The sequence below is a fragment of the Schistocerca nitens genome, chromosome 1 (genome assembly GCF_023898315.1).
Source record: "Schistocerca nitens isolate TAMUIC-IGC-003100 chromosome 1, iqSchNite1.1, whole genome shotgun sequence".
NCBI lineage: Eukaryota > Metazoa > Arthropoda > Insecta > Orthoptera > Acrididae > Schistocerca > Schistocerca nitens.
The window spans coordinates 650,341,987-650,368,998 of record NC_064614.1 but is presented as its reverse complement, the minus strand read 5'-3'; the positions used below and the strand labels follow the sequence as shown (position 1 = coordinate 650,368,998).

The window sequence follows — 27,012 nt, the reverse complement described above, 5'->3', positions numbered from 1 at the left end:
ACAAAAGCTATAAATACTTATGCTATACCAATATTGACCTACTCATTTGGAGTAGTGAAATGGAGTAACACAGACCTAGAAGCACTAAATACACTTACACGTTCACAATGCCACAAATATAGAATACATCACATACATTCAGCAACAGAAAGATTCACATTAAGCAGAATGGAAGGAGGAAGGGGATTCATCAACATAAAAAACCTACATTATGGACAGGTAGACAATTTAAGAAAATTCTTTCTAGAACGCGCAGAAACTAGCAAAATACACAAAGCAATTACTCATATAAATACATCGGCTACACCACTGCAATTTGATAACCACTTCTACAACCCTTTAGATCACATAACATCAACAGATACGAAGAAAGTAAATTGGAAAAAGAAAACACTACATGGCAAGCACCCGTATCATCTAACACAGCCACACATCGATCAAGACGCATCCAACACATGGCTAAGAAAAGGCAATATATACAGTGAGACAGAAGGATTCATGATTGCAATACAGGATCAAACAATAGGTATTACAGCAAGCATATTATTAAAGATCCCAATACCACAACAGATAAATGCAGACTTTGTAAACAACAAATAGAAACAGTAGATCACATCACAAGCGGATGTACAATACTAGCAAATACAGAATACACCAGAAGACATGACAATGTCGCAAAAATAATACATCAACAGCTTGCCTTACAACATAAACTTATAAAACAACACGTTCCTACATACAAGTATGCACCACAAAATGTACTGGAGAATGATGAATACAAATTATACTGGAACAGAACCATTATAACAGATAAAACAACGCCACATAACAAACCTGACATCATACTCACCAATAAAAAGAAGAAATTAACACAACTAATCGAAATATCCATACCCAATACAACAAATATACAAAAGAAAACAGGAGAAAAAATTGAAAAATACATCCAACTGGCTGAGGAAGTCAAAGACATGTGGCATCAGGATAAAGTTGACATCATACCAATTATACTATCAACTACAGGAGTCATACCACACAATATCCACCAGTACATCAATGCAATAGAGCTACATCCAAACGTATATATACAACTACAGAAATCAGTAATTATTGATACATGTTCAATTACCCGAAAGTTCCTAAATGCAATATAACACATACCATACAGTTAAAAGGAAGTGACGCCTGATCAAGGTCCGCGTCACTTTTCATTTTTAACCAGACTTAATGTCTGAGAAAGTAAAGAATAATAATAATAATAATAATAATAATAGAGGTTGCATATTGGGCACTGTCATTTTAGCCATAATCATTTAAGTGGTGATTCCCCACCACTTTTTGCTCATTGTCATCAGCCTTTGATGGTTTACATTTTCCTAACCAAATGCCCCCCCCCCCCCCCCCCCCTTTTTTTTATCGATGCGTTTGCCGTCTGAGTTATCGGCAGTTTTAGTGAATGATGTGCAGACTGTCAAATGCATTTTAGTTTTTAGTCTTTGTAACAATATGGCAAAGGGCATTTAACCTTTGGGTTGTGACCTCCTCTGTCTCTACAGCATATTTTGTGGACCTTCTCCAAGGGGAAGTCATTGTTTTCAGCTCTCTTTCCTTCCTATGATTGGGCTTAACATGTCACTTTTAAGTCTTTTACTTATTAGTGTTCTAAGGTTATGACAAGGGCACTTATGACCTCAGTTGTTTTTGCACCCTAGGAAAGTGGGGGAGGGGGGGGGGGGTGCAGCACACAGTGAGGAGTGGACTGGGAGGGGGAGATAGAACCAAGAAAGACAGTGATGAGAGCAGGATGAGTGAAACAGGTGGTTGTGGCCGCAGGGGTGGAGGTCAGTGTTGGATGGGGACTAGCAGAGATTGACAGGAAGAGTATTAGGTGATAGAAGGGTGTGTTGTAAGGAGAATTCTCATCTATGTAATTCAGGAAAGACTCAGATGGCATGGGTTGTGAAGCAGCCATTTAAGTTGATCAGTATGCTATGCTGAAGGCTTTACTAATCCTTCTGGCAGTATAACCCCTCACACCTAGGTCACAGACAGATTTCCCATGAGATGTCCACACATTCCCTGTAACCCTCAGACCACCCCCATGAAATAAATGCAAAGGGAAAACCCCCTCATCACCCATTATGACCGTGGACTGGAACAATCATATCCTTCACCAGTTATTCAGCACTTACCATTGTGCCCAGAAATGAGGAACCTATCAAACTGCTGTTCCAGTACCCAGCTAATGTATGAAATATCGCAGGCCATCCTTGAGAGAGCCTCCCATGACAAAACTATTCCACCAAGCAGGCAAGATGTGAGACAGTCGAAATACCCTCAGTCTTCAAGGAGAATGTTATAACTCCAATTCAAATTGCAGAGAGAGCAGGTGCTGACAGATGTGACTATTACTAAATCATCAATATATTAAGTCGTGCTTGCAGAATACTGATGTCTAGTATCAGAAGAATGGAAAAATTGGTAAAGTCAACCTTGTAAATGATCAGTTTGGGTTCTAGAGAAATGTAGGAACATACGAGGCAATTCTGCCCCTATGATGTCTTGTAAGGTGGGCTAAAGATAGACAAATCCACATTTATAGCATTTGTAAATTTAGGAAAAGCTTTTGACAGTGTTGATTGGAATACACAGCTTGAAATTCTGAAAGTAGATACAAAATTTTTGAAGGAGAAGGTTATCTACAACTCGTTCGCAAACCAGAGAGCAATTATTGTAGTTGAAGGACATGAAAAGGAAGCAGTTGACAAGAAGAGCAAAGAGTATGAGACAGAGTTGTAGCGTATCACTGATGTTGTTCAGTCTGTATATTGAGCCAGTAGTAAAGGAAACCAAGAAAAATTTTGGAAAGGGAATTAAAGTTCAGGGAAAAGGTATAAAAGCTTTGATGTTTGATGGCGAAAAGCTAAAGGATTTGGACGAGCAGTCAAACAAAGTGGATAGTATCTTGAAAAGATATTATGAAATTAGCATCAACAAACATAAAACAAGGGTAACAGAATGTAGTCAAAATAAATCAGATGACACTGAGATAGCTAGATTAGAAAGTGAAACACTAAAAGTAGCAGATAAATTGTGTTATTTGGGTAGTAAAATAAGTGACAATGGTTGAAGTAGAGAGGATATAAAATATAGACTGACAGTACCAAGAAAAGCATTTCTGAGAAAGAGAAGTTTGTAAATGTGAAATATAAATTTAAATGTTATGAAGTCTTTTCTGATGATACTTGTAGTGTAACCTTATATGGAAGTGAAACTTTGACAGTAAGCAGTTCAACCAGGAAGAGCATAGAAGCTTTTGATACGTGGTGCTACAGAGGAATGCTGAAGATTAGATGGGTACATTGGATAACCAATGAGGGCATACTGAATCGATCTGGGGAAAAAAGGAATTTATCACATAGCTTCACTAAAAGAAGGAATTGCTTTTAGGACATATCCTGAGGAATCAACAGATCTTTGATTTGACCATGGATGAAAGGTGAGGGGTAAAAATTTTAGTGGGAGGTGAAGGCTTGATTACAGCAAGCAGGTTCCAGTGGATGCAGGTTGCAGTAGTTATGCAGGGGTGAGGGGCCATGAACAGCTTCAGATGTTGGATTGTTGCTGTGAAGGACCCGGAGATACTGCTTTGTCAAGTGAAGCACCATTATCAGCAGCAGATACAGTTTGAAAGTGGCCTCATTACAGGCCTCTAACTGATTACCTGTTAGAACTATGTGATATCCAAATTTGAGGGCCATTCAGATATGACTGAAGACTGTTGTTGGAATACATGGGAAAGTGAGGACAGGCATACTTGCCAGGGTTCCAGTCTCAGACTGCTGCAAATCATATCCAAATGAAGTAGAGATTAGTCACAAAATTGTCAATTTAATAAAGCCTGTGGTGACTTATACACTCCCTGACAAAAAAAGAAAGAAATTGAATCTCTTAAAAGTGGAGGAAGAAATGGAATAAAACTTCACAGAATGAGAGAGAATGCGATGTTATTTCAGTTATTATAAATTTGAGTCAAATTTCAAAGAAGTTAGTATTATGAGCCCAGTTATCAGTATGACACTGCATCCTCTCTGGTCTAATGTATGCAGTAATTCTGTTGGAAACGATGTCATAAAGCCATTGTAGCCTCTCCCGAGGCAATCTTGACCCCAACTGCTGTAGCTTATCCTAGATACTGTCAGAGGAACGGAATTGACGTCTGAGTTGCCCCCTCCCCCGACACACTCTATTGGGGCCTGATCTGGGGATCCTGCTAGCCATGAGAGTGCCTCAACATCATGCAGACATCCCCCTGCGGGTTCGGGGGTTAGAATAGGCCCGCGGTATTCCTGCCTGTTGTAAGAGGCAACTAAAAGGAGTCTCAAATGTTTCGGCCTTATGTGATGGTCCCCTCTCGGGTTTGACCTCCATCTTTTTAAATTATTCCGAAGAGCGAACCAATTGGGGAAGGGCGCCTTACGTGGTGCACTGTATCCGTCATGCATGGAGACCTTTAGCCGGCTTTCTCGTCGTTGCAATGGTGTCCCGCTCGTTTTCCATGTCTTGGGCGAGGATACGTCCCTGGGTGCGATTACCACACTGCAGTGTTGCTTTTAACTGCGACGACGTCCTTGGACATTTTTGCACCTAAGATCCAGCACGGTAGCCAGTCCGTTGTGGTGGGGCCGCCATGTACCCTGTTGGTTGTAGCCCCCTGACAACACAGGGATCGCTCTACTGATGCCTGCACCGTTAACTCCCCACGTATGCCAAGGAGTAGATGCCCATCTCCCTGGGGCATCGGGACTCCCGGCAATGGCCATCCTGCCAGGTGGCTTTTGCTGTGGCTGGGTAGCGCCCGTGGGGAGGGCCCTTGGTCGGAGTAGGTGGCATCAGGGTGGATGACATGCAATGAAGCGTGGCACATCTTCTCTTGCTGGTGGCCAGCCATCAGCAGTCTCTAAGCGTTCGAGGGCCTATTTTAAAGGTAACGTTTATGACCCCAAATCGTTCCCCTCCCTCGCCACACCATGGGAGGAACGAAAGGCATTGAATGAAAGTGAGACTTACTCGCCCAGGTATCTTGTCTGTACCAGAGCTGATGGGGAATCCTTTATATCCATGAAGCCTCAGTTCTTTGTAGAGCATTTAGAGGACAAGTTTGGGGAGGTGGAGGGCTTGTCCAAGATGTGGTCCGGATCGGTGTTGATAAAAACGGCATCCTCGGCCCAGTCGCGGGCCTTGCTCGCTTGTAATAAGCTGGGGGATGTCTCTGTAACTATCACGCCCCATAAAAGTCTGAATATGGTCCAGGGCATTATCTTCCACAGGGATCTCCTTTTACAGTCCGATGACGAGCTGCACGCCAACTTGGAGCGCTGAGGTGTCCATTTCGTCTGGCACGTCCACCGGGGTCCGAGGGATCATCAAGTTGCCACCGGTGCCTTCATCTTGGCCTTCGAGGGTGACACGTTACCTGAGAAGGTCAAGGTGATGGTGTACCGTTGTGATGTCAAGCCATATATCCCTCCCCCGATGCAGTGCTTCAAGTGTTGGAAGTTCGGCCATATGTCGTCACACTGTGCTTCCGACCTCGTATGTCGCGATTGCGGTCGACCATCCCATCCTGATTATCCCTGTGCCCCGCCTCCAATCTGTGTGAACTGTGGTGAGCACCATCCGCCTTGCTCGCCAGACTGTCCAATTCTGCAGAAGGAGCGGAAAATCATGGAAATCAAGACCCTCGACCGACTGACGTACACTGAGGCAAAAGGTATGACGTCTTCTTATGCCGCAACTGTCACTCCTGCTACAGTTCCATCAGCTCCAGTCAGCTCTGAGTCGAAGGCCCACACCTGCCCCCTTGATGGTGGGGGGGGGGGGCACTAAACTCCCTGTTGCTCCTGCTCCATCTACTTCAGTAGCAACACCCCCCAAACCATCGGGGACATCAGTTCCCCCTTCCCAGCCAGAGAAGCGTTAGTCTTCTTCGGCTCCTCTCGCCAGGAAGGGTTCCCTTGGGGACCTCCCTTTGCAAGTTCCGACCGGTACAAAAGCAGACAGCCGCAAGTGGCTTAAACAACCACCGGTCCCTGGTCGTAGGGCCTCACGGTCGTAGTCTTTCCCTGAGACTGACCCAGTGAAGCCCTCCCAGCCTGAACCACCGAAGGCACAGCGAGAGAAAGAGAAGAAGAAGAAGAAGAAGAAGAAGAAGAAGAAGAAGAAGAAGAAAGTCCCCAAGGCTAACGACATTGCGGTGGCACCCATCCCACCGCTTCCTACAAGCTCTGCGTCTGAGGACAAGATGGAGATTCTGGCATCCGCTGAGGACCTCGATCTCGCCGGTCCCTCGGACGCAATGGATAGCATTTGCACGGGTGCTCCATCGGAGGCAGCAGGTGACCCAGTGGCGTAATCTGCCTTCCCAGTCCCGTCACGCCTTTCCCAGCCATGGACAACACCATCCTCCAGTGGAACTGCAGCAGTTTCTTCCACCATCTAGCTGAGCTCCGCCAACTTATCAGCCTTCACCCTTTCTTCTGCATTGCTCTTCAGGAAACTTGGTTTCCAGCAATGCGAACCCCCGCCCTCCGTGGCTATCGGGGTTATTATAAGAACCGAGCAGCTTATGAAAGGGTGTCTGGTGGCGTCTGCATATATGTGCTCCACACTCTGCACAGTGAGTCTGTCCCTCTCCAAACACCTTCAGAGGCTGTCGCTGTTCGGGTGTGGACGCCACAGGCTGTTACCGTCTGCAGTCTTTACCTTCCACCGGATGGTGATGTCGCGCAGCATGTCCTGGCTGCACTGGTAGCCCAATTGCCGCTGCCTTTCTTGCTATTGGGCGACTTCAACGCCCATAACCCTCTGTGGGGTGGGTCAGTGGCAACAAGTCGAGGCGTCATCGTTGAGCATTTATTGTCGCAGCTCGATCTCTCGCTGTTAAATGATGGTGCCTTCACACACTTCAGTGTGGCACATGGCACATACTCCGCTATTGACCTTTCAATCTGTAGTCCTAGCCTCTTACCGTCTGTCCAATGGAGTGTGCATGACGACCTGTGTGGTAGTGACCACTTTCCGATCTTCCTGTCACTACCACAGCGTCACTCTTCTGGGCGCCCTAGCAGATGAGCTATGAATAAGGCTGACTGGGACTTGTTCTCCTCCACTGCCGCTATTGAGCCTCTCTCTACTGATGGCATTGATGTGGTGGTTCAATCAATCACCACCGGCATCGTTACTGCCGCCGAATCTGCCATTCCCCGTTCTTCTGGGTCCCCTCGGCAGAGGGCTGTGCCTTGGTGGTCGCCTGAGATTGCTGAAGCGATTAAAGATCGCCGACGGGCGCTCCAGCGTCATAAGCGACATCCCTCCATAGACCACCTTATCGCCTTCAAACGGCTGCGTGCGCGGGCCCTCCTCCTTATCTGCCAAGGCAAGAAGGAGTGCTGGGAGCGGTATGTGTCCACCATTGGCCTCCTTGTCACTCCGTCGCAGGTCTGGGCCAAGATTCGACGCGTCTATGGCTATCGGACCCCTGTCAGCGTCCCTGCGCTCTCACTGAATGGCGCAGTTTGTACTGACTCCGACGTCATTGCAAACTGCTTAGCAGAGCATTTTGCTTCAGAGTTCCGCTTCTGTGAATTACCCTCAGGCCTTCCGCTCCATTCAAGAGCAGATGGAATGTCGGAGCCTTTAGTTTCGCACCCACCACCCAGAATCTTACAATGCTCCATTCAGTGCGTGGGAATTTCGCAGTGCCCTAGCCGCTTGCCCTGATACCGCTCCTGGGCCAGATGGCATCCACTGTCAGATGCTGAAACACCTTTCAGTGGACTGCCAGCGACGCCTCCTCGATCTTTACAACCGTCTTTGGGTCGAGGGGGAGTTTCCATCGCAGTGGCGGGACAGCATTGTCATCCCCGTTTTGAAACCTGGAAAGAACCCTCTGGAGGTGGACAGCTACCGTCCCATTAGCCTCTCCAACGTTCTTTGCAAGTTGCTTGAACGGATGGTGAGCCGGCGGTTGACCTGGGTACTGGAGTCACGGGGCCTTCTGGCTCCATCTCAGGGTGGGTTCCGTAAAGGCCGCTCCGCCGCCGACAATCTGGTGAGCCTGGAGTCGGCCATCCGTACTGCTTTTGCCCGCCGTCAGCACCTGGTCGCTGTCTTTTTCGACATGCAGAAGGCGTACGATATGACATGGCGCCATCACATCCTTTCTACGCTTCATGGATGGGGTCTTCGGGGCCCTCTGCCGATCTTTATCCGCAATTTTCTGTCGTATCATACCTTCCGCGTGCAAGTCGCGGCCTCCCATAGTTCCTCCAGAGTCCAGGAGAACGGTGTGCCCCAGGGATCTGTTTTAAGTGTCTGCCTGTTTTTAATAGCCATTAATGGGCTCGCTGCGGCCGTGGGAAATTCTGTCTCCACTTCCCTGTATGCTGACGACTTCTGCTTTTACTACAGCTCTACTGGCATTGCAGCTGCTGAACGTCAGCTACAGGGCGCCATCCGCAAGGCGCAGTCTTGGGCTGTAGCGCATGGTTTTCAGTTTTCGGCAGCCAAGACCCGTGTAATGCATTTCTGCCGGCGCTGAACAGTCTATCCTGAGCCGCGGCTTTATCTTGCCGACAAACTCCTTGCTGTGGTGGAGACCCACAGGTTTTTGGGGGTCGTTTTTGATGCTCGGTTGACTTGGCTGCCTCATATTAGGCAGCTTAAACAGGCGTGTTGGAGGCATCTAAATGCTCTGAGATGCTTGAGCCACACCAGCTGGGGCGCCGACCGATCTACCCTGTTACGGCTCTACCAGGCGTTAATCCAGTCCCGTCTGGATTATGGGAGCCTGGCTTATGGCTCAGCATCCCACTCTGCATTACGGGTGTTGGACCCAATCCTCCACAGCGGGATACGCCTTGCCACTGGTGCCTTCCGTACCAGCCCTGTGGACAGCATCCTAGTGGATGCGGGTGTCCCTCCACTGCGGTTACGACGCCAACAATTACTGGCTGCTTATGCTGCCCATGTTTTTAGCTCGCCCGGGCATCCAAATTACCGTGTCCTGTTCCCGCAGTCAGTCGTCCATCTGCCAGAACGTCGGCCCCGGTCAGGTTGTCCAATCGCCGTACGCGTCAAGGAGCTTCTCTCTGGGCTTGGGTTTTTCCCTGTTCCACCTCTTTTCCGGGCACCTCTGCGTACACCCACGTGGTGCGTTCCTCGCCCTTGCCTTCGGCTAGACTTGGCACAGGGCTCGAAGGACTCAGTCCCTCCAGAGGCCTTCCGCCGCCGCTTTTATTCCATCCTGGCCACGTATCAGGGCTCTGGCATTGTTTACACTGACGGCTCGATGGTTGCTGGTAGGCGGTTACGCGCTCACTCTAGGGGACCATTCCGAACAACGTTCCTTGCCGGCTGGCTGCAGCGTTTACACTGCTGAGCTGGTCGCCATCTTTCGAGCCCTAGAGTATATCCGTTCCTGCTCAGGTGAGTCCTTCGTTATCTGTAGCGATTCCCTGAGCAGTTTACGAGCTCTCGACCAGTGTTTTCCTCGTTCCTGTCTGGTGATGGCTATCCATGAGTCCCTGCATACTCTTGCGCGTTGCGGCCGCTCTGCGGTCTTCGTGTGGACCCCAGGCCATGTTGGGATCCCCGGCAATGAGAATGTTGACCGGCTGGCGAAAGAGGCGACTAGTACACCATCTCTGGACATTGGCCTGCCGGAGACAGATTTGCGAGCATTCCTACGCTGCAAAATTCTGGAGCTTTGGGACACTGAATGGCGCGCCCTGCCTTCACGCAACAAACTTCGGGCCATCAAGGGGGCTACCGGTGTGTGGCACTCCTCCTTGCGGGTCTCTCGCAAGGAGTCTGTTATCCTCTGCCGGCTGCGCATTGGGCACACATGGATGACGCACGGCCACCTATTGCGACGTGAGGACCCTCCTTTATGTCGCTGCGGCTCTGTTTTGACAGTGGTCCACATTTTATTGGACTGTCCACTTTTAGCTGTGCTCAGGCAGTCGTTCGCACTGCCTGACACGCTCCCTGCCCTTTTAACAGATGACTCGGCTATGGCTGACTTAGTTTTACATTTTATTCGGGCAGGGGGTTTTTATCATTTAATATGAGTGTTTTATTTTATTGTTTTGTGTTGATTCTGGCCTTCGCCTACGGTTTTCAACTGAGTTTTTAATGTGTTCTCGGTGGTTGGCGTTTCCTTTTTTTGCTCCTGTGGTCGGCCTACCACCGTCACACTCTGTGTGATTTTATTTCGTTTTGTCTGATCTCTGTCGGAGTCTTTCTTGTCCCGTGTCGTCTGACGTCTTCCCTGTTGTTCGTTTTTTATTCTCTTTGGGCGGTTTTAATTTTTTTTTTTTTTGGAAAAAGGAACCGATGGCCGTCGCAGTCTGGTCCCTTTAATCCCCCAAACCAACCAAATCATGCAGACAGTTTATAGAGACACATGCCATGTGTTGATGAGCTCTGTCATGTTAAAAATAGCAAGACAATAATGTAGAGTGAGAAGTTACACATGAGCATGCAGATTGTCAGTGAAATACCACTGTTCTATCAGAATTCCCTCAACCACTATCAACCATGACCTGAAGTCATACCCAATGGCTCTCCATGCTGTGACGCCAATAGTAACACTGCTAAGCCTCTCCAAAATACTGGAAGAATGTGACCACCACAAAGGAGGATCACCATGTTGTCCACCAAGCATATCATAACACCTTCATTGCTTTCCATGAACAAGTAATGGACTCCCTGCCACATTCTGTGTAATTGAATTTTATCGGTTGGAAACTAGCAGCAGCCAGACTAAGAAATTACCATGCCATGTGTAGGTTTCCATTAACACCACAACACAAATGGCTGGATTTAGCATGGTGCAGTAACCAGGAAGCACAGAATGCTGAAGAATGGCTTCACGTTGTGTTCAGTGTGAAATGGGGTTCTACACTATCATGGATGACCATTTTTGCTGATTATGACAGTGACCTGGGGAGAGTTCACATTCTTTCAATATTTTGGAGAGACTCAGCAGTGTTACTATTGGCATCATGGCTTGGAGTACCATAGGGTATAACTTCAGACATGGTTGATAGTGACTGAGGGAACTATGATAGAACAGTGATATGTCACTGACAGTCTGCATTCTCATGTGTAACTTCTTGTGTTACAGTAGTGTCTTGCTATTTTTCAACATGACAGTGCTCATCCACACATGGCACGTGTGTCTATAAACTGTCTGCACGATGTTGAGGCACTCTCATGCTCTCATGGCCAGCAGGATCCCCCGATGAGGCCCCAATAGTGTGTGTCCAGGGAGGGGGCAACTCGGACGTCAATTCCGTTCCTCTGTCAGTATCTATAGTATCTAGGATAAGCTACAACAGTTGGGATTGAGTTTGCCTCAGGAGAGGATAGAATGGCCTTAAGACGTAATTTCCAACAGAATCATTGCATACAGTAGACCAGAGAAGATGCAGTCTCATACTGATAGTTGGGCTCATAATGCTAAGGTCTTTGAAATTTGACTCAATTTTGTAACAGAAATAACATCACAGTCTCTCATTCTGTGAAGTTTTATTTCATTTCCTTCTCCACTTTTGTGAGATTCAATTTCTTTCTTGTTTTGGCAGGGAGAGTGTAAGTCCCTCCAGGCTTTATGTTGAAGGATTCTCCCATTTGGTTTGCACACTTTATTCAGTCTCTACATCATTTGGATATGACTTGCAGCACTCCTATAAGTGAACATTAGACACTCGTTTAACAATTTTTCTTCTATTGTAACTTTTTATCTAACAGTATGTTTTCCCATAAGAGCCATCACCTTTTTCTAATCTTATGGACTTCAAATGTTGCCACTTGTAAAAAATATTAATTGTGGCCATCAGTATTTGTAAGGCATCTTGTGAATTTTGATCCCTCCACATCCTCTACGATGTTAAAATTTTCTGGCTGTTGTTTCCACAGTCTAACATCAAAGTTAGGTCCTTAAAAAAGTGGGGTGTGATACTTCATCAGTATGCTGGAGATTACATAAACCGTGAATGAGACATTATCAGCATGGGAGCTCCCTTCCTAGAATGTATTTGTTCCTCAATGATGATAGCTTCAAATATTTATGGAGGCTTCATGTTAAAATTTTTTAATAGATTTTGTTTACTTATTATGTAGGTTGATATATATAGTGACCGTCTTCCAGATGGAAAGGTTGTCTTCTGCAGCTGGCATTGATTTGATGAATAAAAGTAGTCTTTTTTTCTGTTTCTGGAGAAAGTTTTAAAAAATAGTTTTATATTAGTCTCATCATTTCCAACACTTTTTCTGTTTTTCCTTTCTGCATAAAACTTACTTTGCTTTTTGGAATCTGCCAGTCTGTCAGGAGAACAGCTGAAAACAGGTGATACTTCAAATATGGTGGATGCAAGTGGAACAAATGATGAGGAAGACAAGGGAGAGCTAAAGCAAGCAAAAGCATTTCTGAACTGTCAGGAGCCTTCTGTTAAATAAAGCTGTACCATAGAAGATTAACAAAATTATATATTGATCCTGCTATTTGCCTATCATGACTGATGTTGGACAATGAAGCAAAGTGATTTAACAATTACAGGCATATGAAATGAAATTTCAGAGCAGAGTTGGAGTAATGAGGGAGATGGTAAAGGAAGTAATCTTACAGGAACATACAAAATCAACAAGTCTTAGGTGGTACAGACATTTGCTAGAATAAGAAGGAAGATTCATGGACTGAGGCTCCAATGCAAAAAGGCCCTGAAGAAGATCACGTAATTACGGCTGAAAGGAATGGAGGATAATATTCAAAGAAAAGGAGAGGACTGGAACAGGTTGGTGACATAGCATTGTTGGGAGCATTGAGGAAAATGGAGAAGTTTATGTTCCAAATTTAGGCATCATTAGTCTGTCAGTCTGTTCCAGAAAATCTCATTATTCCCTCCTTTACCTCACAGCTTCATCTGTCCATTGGTGTTGAAAAAGCTAAATCTGTTCGTCCCATCCCCAGATGTTACCTCAATATCACCTTAGTGTGTTTAATATTGGTTTAAGTGTTTCAGGATATTGCAAGCCACAGCCTGCTTCCCACACACATCAGCGTCGGAGCCTGTGATGTGTGCCTCCCAGCTTTCCTTGTGAACATTTTAAAGTAATCTCTCTCCTCACACATTGATTTACATTGTCCAAGATCCTCACCTCCCCCTGCGGGTCCGGGGTAAGAATAGGCCCGAGGTATTCCTGCCCGTCGTAAGAGGCGACTAAAAGGAGTTTCAACCGTTTCGGCCTTCCATGTGATGGTCCCCCTTGGGGTTTGACCTCCATTTTTCAAAATTCTACAGAAGTACGAGCCTTTTGGGGAAGGACACCTTACGTGGTGTACCACTGGTCCCAAGTGCACTAAGACCTTGGCACTCAGCATTGCACCAGCGTTGTAACCATACCCACTATTCCTCAAATTGGGCCTAAACGCCTGATGGGTTGTCCAAGTTACGCCCGTAGTGCATCTCCATCTGCACCAGCGATCATGATGGACTTTCCATGGCACCAGAAATCCAGCACGGTAGCCAGCCCGTTGTGGTGGGGTCGTCATGTACCCTCTAGGTTGTAGCCCCCTGACAATACAGGGATCGTACTGCCGATACCTGAGCTGCACCCTCCCCACGTTGGCCAAGGAGTAGATGCCCGTCTCCTTGGGGCATCAGGACTCCCGGCAATGGTCATCCTGCCAGGTGGCCTTTGCTGCGGCTGGGTGGCGCCCGTGGGGAGAGCCCCTGGTCGGAGTGGGTGGTATCGGGGCGGACGTTTCGCAGATGAAACGTCAACACATATCAGGTCGCTCTGCGGCCGAGTCTTTCAAAAGAAAAGATACTGTTTCAAGTTCTGGTTCTCCTGCCCTTTCCCCCTTGGCCACTCCATGGGAGGAGGGACAGGCCCGCCGGCTTGGGGCGAAGTACTTCCCCCGCTATTTGGTCTGTTCTCGAACCGATGGGGGACATTCGCCACCTCCAAGCCCATGTTCTTTGTTCAGCACATTGAGGACATCTTCGGGGAAATCGAGGCTCTCAGCAAGATGCGTTCGGGGTCCGTTCTTATCAAGACCACCTCCGCCACACAGTCGGCGGCGCTCCAGGCGTGCGACCGCCTAGGGGACATCCCAGTATCCATTGTCCCACATCTCGCACTAAATAGAACGCAGGGGGTTATTTTTCATCGTGACCTCCTGCTACAATCTGATGAGGAGCTCAGGGCCAACCTGGAACGCCGAGTCGTGCATTTCGTCCGGCGAGTCCAGCGCGGCCCCAAAGACCGTCGCATCGACACCGGGGCCTTTATCCTCGCCTTCGAGGGGGACGTTCTCCTGGAGAAGGTAAAGGTGATGTGCTACCGGTGCGACGTGCGACCTTACGTCCCGCCTCCTATGCGCTGTTTTAGGTGTTTGCGCTTTGGGCACATGTCGTCACGGTGTGAGGCTGAGCCCCTTTGTGGCGATTGTGGACGTCCTCTTCGTGAGGAACATACATGCACCCCACCACCTCGGTGCATTAATTGTCCTGGCATCCACTCGCCTAGATCCTCAGACTGCCCCGCTTACCAGAAGGAGAAGAAGATACAAGAACTCAAAACTTTGGATCGTCTCTCTTATTCTGAGGCCAGGAAGAAGTACGACCGCCTCCATCCCGTGTCATTGACCACTTCGTTTGCCTCAGTTGTGTCCACTCCTTTCGCGGTATCCTCACCCCCTATCCTGTCCCCCCCTCCGCCTCCTCCGCCCATCAGGGGGCTCTGCCTCCGCCTCCCAAATCCCTCCCTTCCAAATCCTCCTCCCCCGTGGCCCCCACCCCCTCTGCCCCAGGGGCCACCCTTCCTCCTCCTCCTCCTGCCCCCATGCCACCTGAGAAGCGATCCTCTTCTAAGGCGTCCATCGGGGAAACGTTCCGGACCCCAGCTTCAGAGGTCCGGCATTCCAAAACGGACCCCGCGCGTGAGGACCTTCTACGGGTCCAGGCCACCATCCCTGTGCCTCCTCGGCCTTCCAAGAAGGCCTCCAAGAAGAAGTCTCTATCCCCCTCTCCACCCCGGCGCGTTTCGTCTGACGCTCCATCCGTGAGTCGCCGCTTCCGGCCGTCCTCAGTTTCGCCGGGACGCTCTGCTGCCAGGCGCTCAGCTGGCCTTCCGTCGGCAAACGATGCTGCCCCTCCTACACAACCAGGGACAGCGGCCGCAGCTGGTGACGAGTCGATGGAACCGGATCCGCCTCCCGTCGGTTGTAGCGTTGTTCCCTCGCGACCTGGCCCTCCGCGGCTGTCGAGGTGACCAGCTCTTCCCCCGTCTCGTTCCCCCAACTTTTTGACTAGCGATGGCGTTGTTTCATTGGAACTTAAGAGGTATTCGATCTAATCGGGAGGAATTACAACTGCTCCTCCGCCTGCACTGTCCGCTCGTCCTTGGTCTCCAGGAAACCAAGTTGCACCCGACTGACCGTATTGCCTTTACCCACTATACCTCACCCCTGTGGACGGTGTCCCGGCTCATGGTGGGGTCATGTTGCTCATTCGGGACGATGTCTATTACCATCTCATCCCATTGACCACCCCACTCCAAGCAATAGCTGTCCGCATTACTCTTTCTGCTTTTACTTTTTCAGTTTGTACCATCTACACTCCACCGTCATCTGCTGTTAGTCGGGCTGACATGATGCACCTGATCGTTCAGCTTCCCCCGCCGTTTTTATTGTTTGGCGACTTCAATGCCCATCATCCCCTTTGGGGCTCTCCTGCATCCTGTCAAAGAGGCTCACTCTTGGCGGATGTCTTCAACCATCTCAATCTTGTCTGCCTCAATACTGGCGCCCCGACTTTCCTCTCGGACTCTACTCATACTTACTCCCACTTGGACCTCTCGATCTGTTCTACCACTCTTGCCCGTCGGTTCGAGTGGTATGTCCTTTCTGACACCTATTCGAGCGACCACTTCCCCTGTGTCGTTCGTCTCCTGCACCACACCCCATCCCCACGTCCTTCGAGCTGGAACATACTGAAAGCTGACTGGGGACTTTACTCCTCCCTGGCGACCTTTCCGGACCATGATTTTCCCAGTTGTGACAGTCAGGTCGAATACCTCACGGCTGTTATCATCAATGCTGCCGAACGTTCCATTCCTCGTACTACTTCTTCTTCACGTCGCGTTTCTGTCCCCTGGTGGAACGAGGCTTGTAGGGACGCTATCCGCGCTCGACGATGTGCTTTACGCACCTTTCGCCGCCATCCTACGTTGGTGAATTGTATTGAATACAAACGACTCCGAGCGCAATGCCGTAGAGTCATCAAAGACAGCAAAAAAGCTTGTTGGGCCTCTTTCACCAGCTCCTTTAACAGTTTTACTCCCTCTTCCGTCGTTTGGGGTAGCCTGCGCCGGCTGTCGGGCATTAAGGCCCACTCCTCGGTACCTGGCCTGACCTCAGGTAATGAGGTCCTTGTTGATCCTGTGGCTGTCTCCAACGCCTTTGGCCGCTTTTTCGCGGAGGTTTCAAGCTCCGCCCATTACCATCCTGCCTTCCTTCCCAGGAAAGAGGCAGACGAGGCTCGGCGACCTTCCTTCCACTCGCTGAATCTGGAAACTTACAATGCCCCCTTTACTATGCGGGAACTCGAACATGCGCTTGCACTGTCCCGGTCCTCTGCTCCGGGGCCAGATGCCATTCACGTTCAGATGCTGGCACACCTTTCTCCGGCGGGCAAAAGCGTCCTTCTTCGTACTTACAATCGTGTCTGGACCGAAGGTCAAGTCCCCATGCGTTGGCGTGACGCCGTTGTTGTTCCTATACCCAAACCCGGGAAGGATAGACACCTTCCTTCTAGTTACCGCCCCATTTCTCTTACAAGCTGTGTCTGTAAGGTGATGGAGCGCATGGTTAATGCTCGGTTAGTCTGGATTCTTGAATCTCGACGGCTACTTACCAATGTCCAATGCAGCTTTCGTCGCCGCCGCTCCGCTGTTGACCACCTTGTGACCTTGTCGACATTCATCATGAACAACTTTTTGCGAAGGCGCCAAACGGTAGCCGTGTTCTTCGATTTGGAGAAGGCTTATGATACCTGTTGGAGAGAAGGTATCCTCCGCACTATGCACAGGTGGGGCCTACGCGGTCGCCTGCCCCTTTTTATCGATTCCTTTTTAACGGATCGAAAGTTTAGGGTACGTGTGGGTTCCGTATTGTCCGACGTCTTCCTCCAGGAGAACGGAGTGCCTCAGGGCTCCGTCTTGAGCGTAGCCCTTTTTGCCATCGCGATCAATCCAATTATGGATTGCATTCCACCTAATGTCTCAGGCTCTCTCTTTGTCGATGACTTCGCGATCTACTGCAGTGCCCAGAGAACATGCCTCCTGGAGCGCTGCCTCCAGCGTTGTCTAGACAGCCTCTACTCATGGAGCGTGGCAAATGGCTTCCGGTTCTCTGAAGAGAAGACGGTTTGTATCAACTTTTGGCGATATAAAGCGTTCCTTCCGCCATCCTTACATCTCGGTCCCGTTGTTCTCCCATTCGTGGACACAACTAAGTTTCTAGGGCTCACTTTGGACAGGAAACTGTGTTGGTCTCCACATGTCTCTTATTTGGCGGCCCGTTGTACACGTTCCCTTAATGTCCTCAGAGTTCTTAGCGGTTCATCTTGGGGAGCAGATTGCACTGTACTGCTTCGCTTGTATCGGTCGATAGTCCGATCGAAGCTGGATTATGGGAGCTTCGTCTACTCGTCCGCTCGGCCATCCCTCTTACGCCGGCTCAACTCCATCCACCATCGGGGGATACGTCTTGCGACCGGAGCCTTCTACACTAGTCCTGTCGAGAGTCTTTATGCTGAAGCTGCCGAGTTACCATTGACCTACCGGCGCGACGTACTGCTGTGTCGGTATGCCTGCCGGCTGTTGTCTATGCCCAAGCACCCCTCTTAAAAGTCCTTCTTCGCCGATTCTCTCGACCGTCAGTACGGGTTGTATGTGTCTGCCCTGCTGCCCCCCGGAGTCCGCTTCCGTGGCCTGCTTGGACAATTGGATTTTGCCCTCCCTACCACCTTCAGAGAGGGTGAGAGCCCAACACCACCTTGGCTCCAGGCTCCGGTTCGTATTTATCTCGACCTCAGCTCACTCCCGAAGGAGGGTACTCCGGCTGCAGTGTATTGCTCACGGTTTGTCGAACTTCGTGCTCGGCTTGCCGGTCACACCTTTATTTACACCGATGGCTCCAAAACTGACGATGGTGTCGGCTGTGCCTTTGTCGTCGGGGCCGCCACCTTTAAATACCGGCTCCTCGACCAATGTTCCAGCTTTACGGCCGAGCTTTTTGCTCTCCATCAGGCCGTTCAGTATGCCCGCCGCCACCGCCGTTCATCGTATGTACTCTGCTCTGACTCACTCAGTGCTCTTCAGTGCCTTGGAGCTCCCTATCCGGTCCATCCCTTGATTCAACGGATACAGCAGTCCCTCCATTCTTTCGCTGATAATGGTGGTTCTGTCAGCTTTCTGTGGGTTCCCGAACATGTAGGAGTGCCTGGGAATGAGGCTGCGGATGCTGCAGCCAAGGCTGCAGTCCTCCTGCCTCGGCCAGCCTCCCATTGTGTCCCGTCATCTGACGTTCGTGGGGATGTTTGTAAGAGGCTTGTGTCGTTGTGGTGGGATGCTTGGTCATCCCTCCAAGGAAACAAGCTCCGGGCAGTAAAACCGCTCCCAACTCCTTGGACAACATCCTCCCGACCATCTCGGCGCGAGGAGGTCCTTCTGACCAGGTTGCGGATTGGGCATTGCCGGTTTAGCCACCGCTACCTGCTCTCCGGTGACCCAGCCCCGCAGTGCCCTTGTGGTCAGGCATTAACAGTGCGCCATGTTTTATTGTCGTGTCCCCGTTTTAGTCAATTTCGTGTTGTCCTGTCCCTGCCATCTACTTTACCGGATGTTTTAGCTGATGACGCTCGAGCAGCTGCTCGTATTTTGCATTTTATAACTTTAACTGGCTTGTCCAAAGACATTTAACCTTTTTCCTTATTTGTCAGGTCCTTCTGGTGTCCCCCCATCCCCTCGAGTTTTACCAGATTCCATGTGCTCTCACAACAGTGACTGGGCGCTAATGACCTCAGCAGTTGAGCGCCCTTAAACCCAAAAAAAAAAAAAAAAAAAAAATCCTCACCATCGGTCATCATTTGTAACAATGAGACATTGCATTAAATCATAAAGTTCTAATTTAATATGATTTAGCCTCAGCATCATAGTAGCCATAGTATTAAACCTCTAAGATGCCAACTGAATGTAACATGTGTATGCTACACAGTGGATAAACTCACCAATAAAATTGTGTTGACCTCCTGTCTGTTGACGTTTGGAATTTCCACTTTACAGTGGGAAGATCTTTTCTTTCCTAATTCACAAAGAAAATTTGTATTAGGAGTATACAGAGTCACAAGGGGGAAAAAGTGTTATCTTGCAGTCTGAATGTCATGTAGAGCAGTATTTCATGCAGCAGTCATTCGAACAGATTATTGTGATACTGATTTAACTTAATGACATAGGTATTAGAATATGTAAGAGCTATAGTCATTAGATAGTGGCGATGACATTTAGACAGACTATGTGGAAGAAATTATTGCCAAGTAGCAATGAAAATGATGGTACTGTGCATTTGTATACCAGATTGTTGTCTAAATTACAGCCAATGACATAATGGACTAACACAATAATTACCAGCTTGAAGTATTAACTAAAGAATAAATTAATTAATTGATTGGCAACTAATTTCTGTTTATTACGTATAAATTTGCTTTATTCTGTGTTTATAGATATCCTCAGGAAGCCGTCCAAGCTTAGAAGCTCTTGGAGAGACATCGGAGTCTGATGCACCTTAAGACTACAAAGCTTTTTTGCTTTCACCAGTAATCTTACACATATATGAAAATTTTAAACAACAGTATTTGCAAGTTTGCTCACTGTAGCCCACTGAACTAATTGTGTGCTGTTCTTCTTGCATATATTGCAAACATGCTCTTTGCTCACTGTTCAATTGGCTGATGATTTTGACAGCTATCTAATCATCTCATTTTATACGTTGTACTTATATTTTATACACATAAATATTTATTCCATACTATACTTGTTAGTAATATAAATGCATTTAAATGTTATTGCATTTTCAAATGGTTAACAGTATTTGATATCTTTGCTCACAATGTGTATTCCCTCCTCAAACGACAATATTTGATATTACAAATAACTTGTGCTTAAATAAAATGATTGAATTTAAACACGCAGTTGTTTTACTTTCTAGACTAAGTGAAGCTGTTCTCAACTATCAACCTCAAGGTTTGTTTGACACAGCAGTGCTTTATGAAGCATGGTCCTATTCCTGGTGGTATGCCCTGTTGGACTGATTTACCCAGACAGCCGTAGGGGGAATTATACAATTTAGCCAGGGTGCCACTTGGCATTTTTTATGCTTATGTATCATAACAGAGGCTGCAAAAATGATAAATGATAGAATAAAACCCGGGACCAGATTAGGGATTGAACCTCCAGACTTCGAGAGTCCAGCAACTCAACAAGTTCAGATGCAAACTCTCTCTTCCCATCTTGTGTTAAGAGACCTCCCACACAGCCAACTCAGTCCAATTTTGATTGAAACTGGGGCAGGTATTACACTCCTATCATCCTTTCCACAACTTAGATAGAACATTAGAAAAGCAAAGTGGGATTTATGTGCTAAACATCTGGACAAATGACTCATTTGGTTTCCCCCAAAAGGAGGTTGTTGGAGCTATGATAACTACAGCAAACAAAGCAATCTCTAAATTCTACCACAAGCAGTGAAATGAAACTAACGAGAAACAGTATGGTGCATTTATAAAAAGTGGTAATCCAAGAATAGCAGATAACCTACTTCGTAACCTCAATATAACTGTATATAAAAGATGAATAGAGACTGTTGAGTCCAGTCACTCTCCGAACATCAAGTAGAGAAGCATGGTCATTGCTAAGGAAGTTTGGTGGAAATTAAATAATAATAAGGGGCAACATTCATATATCAGTTAATAGAATTGCGTCACATTTACTCTCAACATCCAGAGCCCAAGGGATAAAGCTCATACATGATCCATCAGGTGCATACTTATATCACTCAAAAAGAACGTTAATGATCAATCTGAATTCTCAAGAACTTTCTCTGTACCTGAAATTTTTGTTGCTCTTTAAAACTCAAAGCTGTAAAGGCACTAGGAAGTGATGGTAACCATCCCGAATTTCTTCTGCATTGTAGGAACTCTCTCACATTATTATACTTGGTCAGTCCCATAGAAAATGAAGCAATTAAAAAACACAGAGCAATACTCAAACCTGGCAAGTCATCTGATGAGCCAATGAACTATCAGCCAATTGGGCTATTGAGCACTTACCTAAAAGTTCCTTGCAATAATACTATACAGTTAGATTAGTCCAGTGACCTTTCAGAACTTCCTGTTGAGCTGGATGCCAACCAGAATGAAGCTGTGCTGATTAAGTCTTACCACTAACATCATTCACTAGAGGAGGAAATCAAATGAAGCAGAAAACATAAATTGCTTCTGTTGAGCTAAGAGCAGCAAATGATAGTATTTTGAAGCAGGGGCTGCCTGATAAATTATTAAAAGTTATTCTGTGCAGATGTTCAACAAAACTGAGAATGTTATAGTTCAAAGACATTTACTGTCACTAGGAAAAGATACTAGGTGCCCAAAAGTATTGAATAAGGGCTTACCACAGGGATCTGCCCTCAGTCCCTTCATGCTTAATTTAAATATATCTGATATTCCTCCCAAACAGAATGTCTGGATATGTAGGTGACTGGGCAATAGCTACCTACACAAAGTCTTTGAAACATCTGAAGAAATCTTAACTTTTGATAGACATTTTATGCCAATACTTACATAAATGGAAGTTACAGTCAAATTCATACAGAAGTTGGATGTCTTCATCTGTCCAATAGAATGGTCCACAGAGCACTGGATGTCACTTTTGAGGTAAAAAAACTTCATCATAATATGCAACCAAAATACCATGGGATCACTTTAGACTGTACGCTTTCTTTTAAGGAGCACTTGATGCTAATATTTGATAAGCTCAAAAGCAGAAATAACTCCTTCTTAAGGGGCTCCGGAAAGGCTCAAAATCATGAAAAGTTCAATTTTTACTTTTTTGCGTTTTCTGAATCTGCAGACTATTACCTTTTAATATATATATATAATTTATTCAATTCCGAAACTACAACTATTTTTAAATTTTTTTTGAAATGTGTTCTACATGGGCGTGACCCACTGTGGCGCTGTTAAACTGCTGTCAAATGGTGGTATTATTAACGTCCGTGTTCATCAGGTACATTTTAGTGATGTGAGATAAAGTATGTGTTGTGGCTAACCTGTGATGGTTCAATATATATCGCTGATGTGATTGTCGATTGTTTCATGTTTATTTACTCTGTCGTTATCTCGAAAATATTCATAATTAATTCTGTTTCTTGAGTCTCTGTTTTGTTGAAGTATAATAATGAGTAAAAGTAAAGTTATTAGAAATCCTCTGAAGGCTTTTAAGAAAAGGAGAAATGTTGGAAAGCCAAAGGTATGCGTTATTACTGTAAACAATAAAGACGATAACCAAGTGAGTGAACCTAACCTCTCAAGTACACCTGCCCATAGCAGTCAAAGTGGGAAAGAAAATACTTCACAGAAGAAGCTTGGTTCAATGAGTGAAAACTATTAATGTTTTATGGGCGAATCGGATGTGAATGAAATATTTGATATGTTGGTTCTCAAAGGAATTTTTTCAAACTGTGTAAGATGTATTCATTGTAGTGAAGTTGGTCTGGAACTCTCCATAATAAAGCACGTAGGACTTGCTAGTGAAATACAACTGAAATGTGATAAGTGTTCATACATGACCACCTTTTGGAACATTGTTGCAGTAACTGCAACTGAAGAAAATGGTAGCAAAATCTACGAACACAACATTAGATTTGTTTATTCCTTGCGTTCAGTTGGTAAGGGTGCTACTGCAGGTGCAATTTTCTGTGGCATCATGAATCTTCCAAATCCCCCAACCAAGTTTACGACCTATAATAAATTAATAGGGTCTAAAGTAGAAGATGTCTGTATAGAATCTATGAAGAACGCTGTGGAAGAGGCAGTAATGGAAAATAATGGTAACAGAGATTTGATTGCAGCGTTCGATGGTACCTGGGATAAACGGGGACACACATCTCTTCATGGTGTAGTATCTGCCACCAGTATGTATACAGGGAAAGTTTTAGATGTAGCAGTAATATCAAAGTATTGTAGATGTCCACAAAAATATAAAGGTACACGTGAAAATAATTGCAAAGCTAACTATAGTGGCAGTAGTGGAGGAATGGAAGTGGCTGGTGTTGCCAGTATATTCCAGCGTTCTGAGGCGTGTGATAAAGTGCGATATGTTAATTACCTTGGTGACGGTGATTCTAAAAGTTTCAAACATGTTCAAGGACTGAAGCCCTATGGTGATGATGTTGTAGTGCAGAAATTTGAGTGTATTGGACACGTACAGAAGCGAATGGGAACAAGATTTCGGTGACTGAAAGCTTCGTACAAAAAACAAAAACTCAGTGATGGTAAAGGGTTGGATGGGAAGGGAAGGTTAACTGACAGTGTAGTTGACAAAATACAGAACTATAATGGAATGGCTATTAGGCAAAATACACAAAGTGTCGATGAAATGAAGAAGGCTGTTTGGGCTCTTTTTTTTCATACTTCTTCAACCGATGAAAATCCCCAACATAGCTTGTGTCCCAAAGAAGAAGACAGTTGGTGTAAATATAACAAAGGATTGCTAACTGGTGAAGTGTACACTCATAAGCATAGTCTGCCTCATGCAATAATGAAGGTGATAAAACCTATTTTCAGAGACTTAGCAGCACCTGAACTGTTGAAAAAGTGTATTCACGGAAAAACTCAAAACCCCAATGAAAGTGTAAATAGTGTTATATGGTCGAGAATCCCCAAGACTGTATTTGTTGGAATAGAAACACTTCACTTTGGTGTGTATGATGCTGTTGCGACTTTCAATGATGGCAACATTGTAAGGTGCAAGGTATTTAGAAATATGGGAATGAAGATAGGTTCTAACATGGTACGAGCGATGCTTGCTTTAGACAAGGAACGCCTTCGGGCTGCAGACAGGGCTGTAAAGAGCCTAGAAATACAAGCAAGAGTAAACAGGAGGAGGAACAAGAGGAAGCTGGAGGAGGAGTTTGCGGAGGATGAAGATAATCCATCCTATGGACCTGGAATGCACTAAAAAGTTAATCCAATCTTTGTCGCTCGATTCCCAAAACTTTTATTTTCTCATACTAATTACATGTTTTCTAAGGATCTTCCAAACATATTTGTTTTAAACTTTCAGTAAATGTTACACAGTACGTTCTGCATAATTTACACAGCCTTTTTCCAAAAAACTGTATATTTTTGAATATATAAATAAAAAATTGCAAAAAAAATGTTGTGAATTTTCATTACAATTGAAAAAAAAATCATCTTTAATAACTGAACTAAAATTTTGTAAAATCCCTGTGTTAAGTTGTAGCCCATATTCCAATAAATAATCTGTAAAAAGTTCAACTTCCTACCTCAAATACTTTGTGAGGAAAGATGTAATTTATAAGCGTTATTTTAACATTGCAAGTGTAGGGCGTTCCGGAGCCTCTTAAGCTCTGTGGCACTAGATAGAGCTTGCCAGTAGATACTCTTTGAGTACCAGCACATGAACTGGTGTCCTCAACAGCAGAATGCTGTGCTCTGTTTGGCTAAATATTCCATATGTGAAAATGATAGAAGTACTGCTTGATGAATCTGTGTATAGTTAGTGGGTGAATAAATTTACTTCTACATACTGGTTATCCATGTTGAGTCACATTCCATCTCCTGATAGCAGATGAAAGAGTCCATTATTATTATGTGAATATTGGAATACTGTTTATAACCCTGATCCTCCAATACTGAATGATGTAGCAAGAAAGATATCTCACTCTTACCACAGCTGAAAAAGGATTAAGTGCCACGGAAGAGCAGAAATCTGATGGCAGCAAAACTGTACTGCACAGTGCCTGCTACTGTCCTGAATCGAGGAGAAACCCCCATGGATGTGACAAACCTCAGCCAGTTTGGACTACTCTGAATCACATCTGAATGGGCCATAGAAGATGGGCAGACACTATCCAGTAGTATGATAAAATACATAAAAGACTTTCAAATAACTTACAATAATGCAGCTGCATGAGGTCATCATTGACAACCACTGATGCTCTGCAAACCTAAGTTTTAAATTCCCTTGTACAGTGCTGTCTTGCTCCACTTTTGCCTTGAAAATGACAGGGTAGTCACGCATTGAAATGTCGGTGGTTTTCGATGACGGCACCTGTCTGCATTTCTGTGTTATTTGAACATTGCACATGCTGGGAGAAACTCAGGCCTTATATAAAAGACCTTGTTATTTGCTTATAACTATTGTTATTTGTACTATGTTATGCTGGGCAGCTCTGTTCAAGTGTTGGGATGCATTAGTTTAGTAATCTTTGTAAATGTATAACTATTCTTGTGATTCAAAAACTCTTAATGTATGCCTTATGATAAATAAATACAGTGTTGATGGGATGGTACTTACCCTCCATGGTACATAAAACAGCACAGGACACAACTGCAGAAGGAAAAAGCATGCCATATTTAGAAGAATGGAAAATCCCCAAGATTGGCAAAGTTTTACAGAAGCTTTAAATTCAGGGTGAACTTCAATACGAGATCCCTTTAGTAGTTTCCACACTGAAACCCTGTCTCGAAATCTGGCAAAAAACCCAAAGAGATTCTGGTCGTATGTGAAGTACACCAACAGCAGGATGCAGTCGGTACCTTCACTGCACTGTAAAAATGTTGTTAATAATGACAGCGCCACTAATGCAGAGTCACTAAACACAGCTTTCTGAAATTCCTTCACAAAGGAAGACAAAGTAAATATTCCAGAATTCAAATGAAGAACAACTGCCAGCAATAGTAACTGGAAAATAAATATCCTTCGTGTAGTACAGCAGCTTAAAACAGTTAAGAAAGGAAAGGCTTATGATCCAGTCAGGTTCCTTCCAGAGAATGTCGATACAGTAGCTCCATACTTAGCAATCACATATGACCGCTTGCTCGCAGAAAGATCCGTACCCAGAGACTGGAAACTTGCACAAGTCACACCAATACCCAAGAAAGGACATAGGAGTAATCCACTGGATTACAGACCTGTATCACTAATGTCAATTTGCAGTAGGACTTTGGAATATAAACTTTGCCTGTACACTATGAACCATCTTGAAGAAAATTATTCATTGACAAATAGCCAATACAGATTCAGCAAATGTCATTCTTGTGAAACACAATTAGCTCTTTATTCTCATGAGGTAATGGCTACTATCGGCAGGGGTGTCAAATTGATTCTATATTTTTAGATTTCCAGAAGGCTTTTGATGCCATTCTTCACAAGTGACTTCTAATTAAATTGTGTACCTATGGACTATCATCTCTGTTGTGTTAGTGGATTCATGATTTCCTGTCTGAAAGGTCACAGTTCTTAATAGCTGATAGAAAGACATTGACTAAAACAGAAGTAATAGCTGGCTTTCCACATGGAAGTGTTATAGGCCATCTGTTGTTCCTGATCTACATAAATGATTTAGGAGACTATCTGAGCAGTCCTCTTAGATTGTTTTCAGATTATGCTGTCATTTACCATCATGTAATGTATCAGATGATAAAAATGAATTGAAGAGTGATTTAGGTAAAATATCTGTATGTGCAAAAAGTGGCAACTGACTGTAAATCATAAAAAGTGTGAAGTCATCCACATGAGCACTAGAAATAATCCGCTAAATTTCACGTACAAGATAAATCACACAAATCTAAAGGCTGT

General features: G+C 45.6%; 1 protein-coding gene across 1 annotated transcript in view; it reads left to right on the top strand.

The window, feature by feature from the left end:
• The window catches only part of LOC126258576 (uncharacterized), a 93,421-nt gene extending 73,106 nt beyond the window's left edge, over positions 1-20,315 (top strand). Inside the window, exon 5 of the mRNA XM_049955652.1 lies at positions 19,854-20,315. Coding sequence (XP_049811609.1) covers positions 19,854-19,919 — 66 coding nt within the window. The 3' untranslated portion in view covers positions 19,920-20,315. The remainder of the gene's footprint in view (positions 1-19,853) is intronic.
• Positions 20,316-27,012: the final 6,697 nt, after the last annotated feature.